The sequence below is a fragment of the Hyaloscypha bicolor genome, assembly GCF_002865645.1.
Source record: "Hyaloscypha bicolor E unplaced genomic scaffold K444scaffold_4, whole genome shotgun sequence".
Classification (NCBI taxonomy): domain Eukaryota; kingdom Fungi; phylum Ascomycota; class Leotiomycetes; order Helotiales; family Hyaloscyphaceae; genus Hyaloscypha; species Hyaloscypha bicolor.
Genome location: NW_020194506.1, coordinates 7687 through 8760, shown reverse-complemented (window position 1 = coordinate 8760; position 1074 = coordinate 7687). Strand labels below are relative to the sequence as shown.

General features: G+C 47.4%; 1 protein-coding gene across 1 annotated transcript; it reads right to left on the bottom strand.

Annotated features, from left to right (window-relative positions):
• Positions 1-12: 12 nt before the first annotated feature.
• K444DRAFT_308987 (uncharacterized protein) lies at positions 13-1074 on the bottom strand. The gene has a single exon (XM_024871794.1). The coding sequence runs from the start codon at positions 889-891 to the stop codon at positions 64-66; it is 828 nt and encodes a 275-aa protein (XP_024744626.1). The 5' UTR covers positions 892-1074; the 3' UTR covers positions 13-63.

Genomic DNA, 1074 nt, shown 5'->3' with positions numbered 1-1074 from the left:
CCCCCCACCACACCTCACTAAAAAAAAAAAAGTACAGCATACACGCCTTATTCTCGACTACTCCTAACCCCCCCTTAGCTTGCGTGGTCCGTAAGGCAAATCCCATGGATTACGAGGCACATCTCCATCTCCCTCACTCTCTGTATCCTCCGTACTGCCTATATCACTCGAATTATCTACATCTCCTTCGTCCCCTTCTCCTCCAGTATCCTCACCCTCCTCTGCTGCAACCTCCTTCCCCATTGCCTTCTGACCTTGTATCTGTCTTTGTGCTCGCTTTCTATATCTTGTAGGCGGTCGAGGCTTTGGTGTAAAGGGTTTTGCAGATGCGGAGCGAGGCTTTCCAGACTTGGTAGGATTGGCGTTGAGTCGATGGAAAGTACAGACTTTACCGTCGTCATTATATCTGCAATTTGTACAAGCGCCATCGAATTCGCCTTCCATAACTACGCAGCGTTTGAAAGGGCCCCTCGGTCTCTTCTTATTACTACAAGTAGCACAAGCTTGAGAGGATTCGGTTCCGCGAGTATATGCCAAGCTTGCCTCCAGATTTGCCTTGCCTTTCTCCAATCCCTTTAGCTCCCTGCCCTGGCGTAGCTCTATCTCTCTAACTTCAGCCTTGTTATTGATTCGCTTTGCTACTTCAGTAGCATTATCGGGTAGTACAAGGAGATCAAAGTATTGTTGCGGAGGAGGAGGAGGAGGTCGTGTACGAGGAGGAGGTCGAGGAGCAGAGGGGTTTATTGGTTGAACGTATCGACGGGAGAGGATATCGTGGACTGAGTCTGGATTATCGGAGGGCATATCGTAAATGTCATCTTTCCGCTTGTTCGCAGCTTTGTCGCCTTTTCTACCGCTTTTGCCTTTGCCAGAGCCGCTGCCTGAAGCCATATTTGATGTGTCTTTGATGAAGGAGAGCTTTGATAATGGCGTTGTATATCGGAATCGAAGTTGTTTTCGGAAGGAGGTTGAGGTTGAGGTTGAGGCTAAGGTTAAAGCTAGCGTGGCTATGTCTTTGTTATTCACCTTTGGGGCATGAAGATATATATTTAATATAATTATTTAAATCCGAAT

Excerpts from the sequence above, each read along its gene's own strand:
- K444DRAFT_308987 (XM_024871794.1), bottom strand. The coding sequence starts at position 891 with ATGGCTTCAGGCAGCGGCTCTGGCAAAGGCAAAAGCGGTAGAAAAGGC.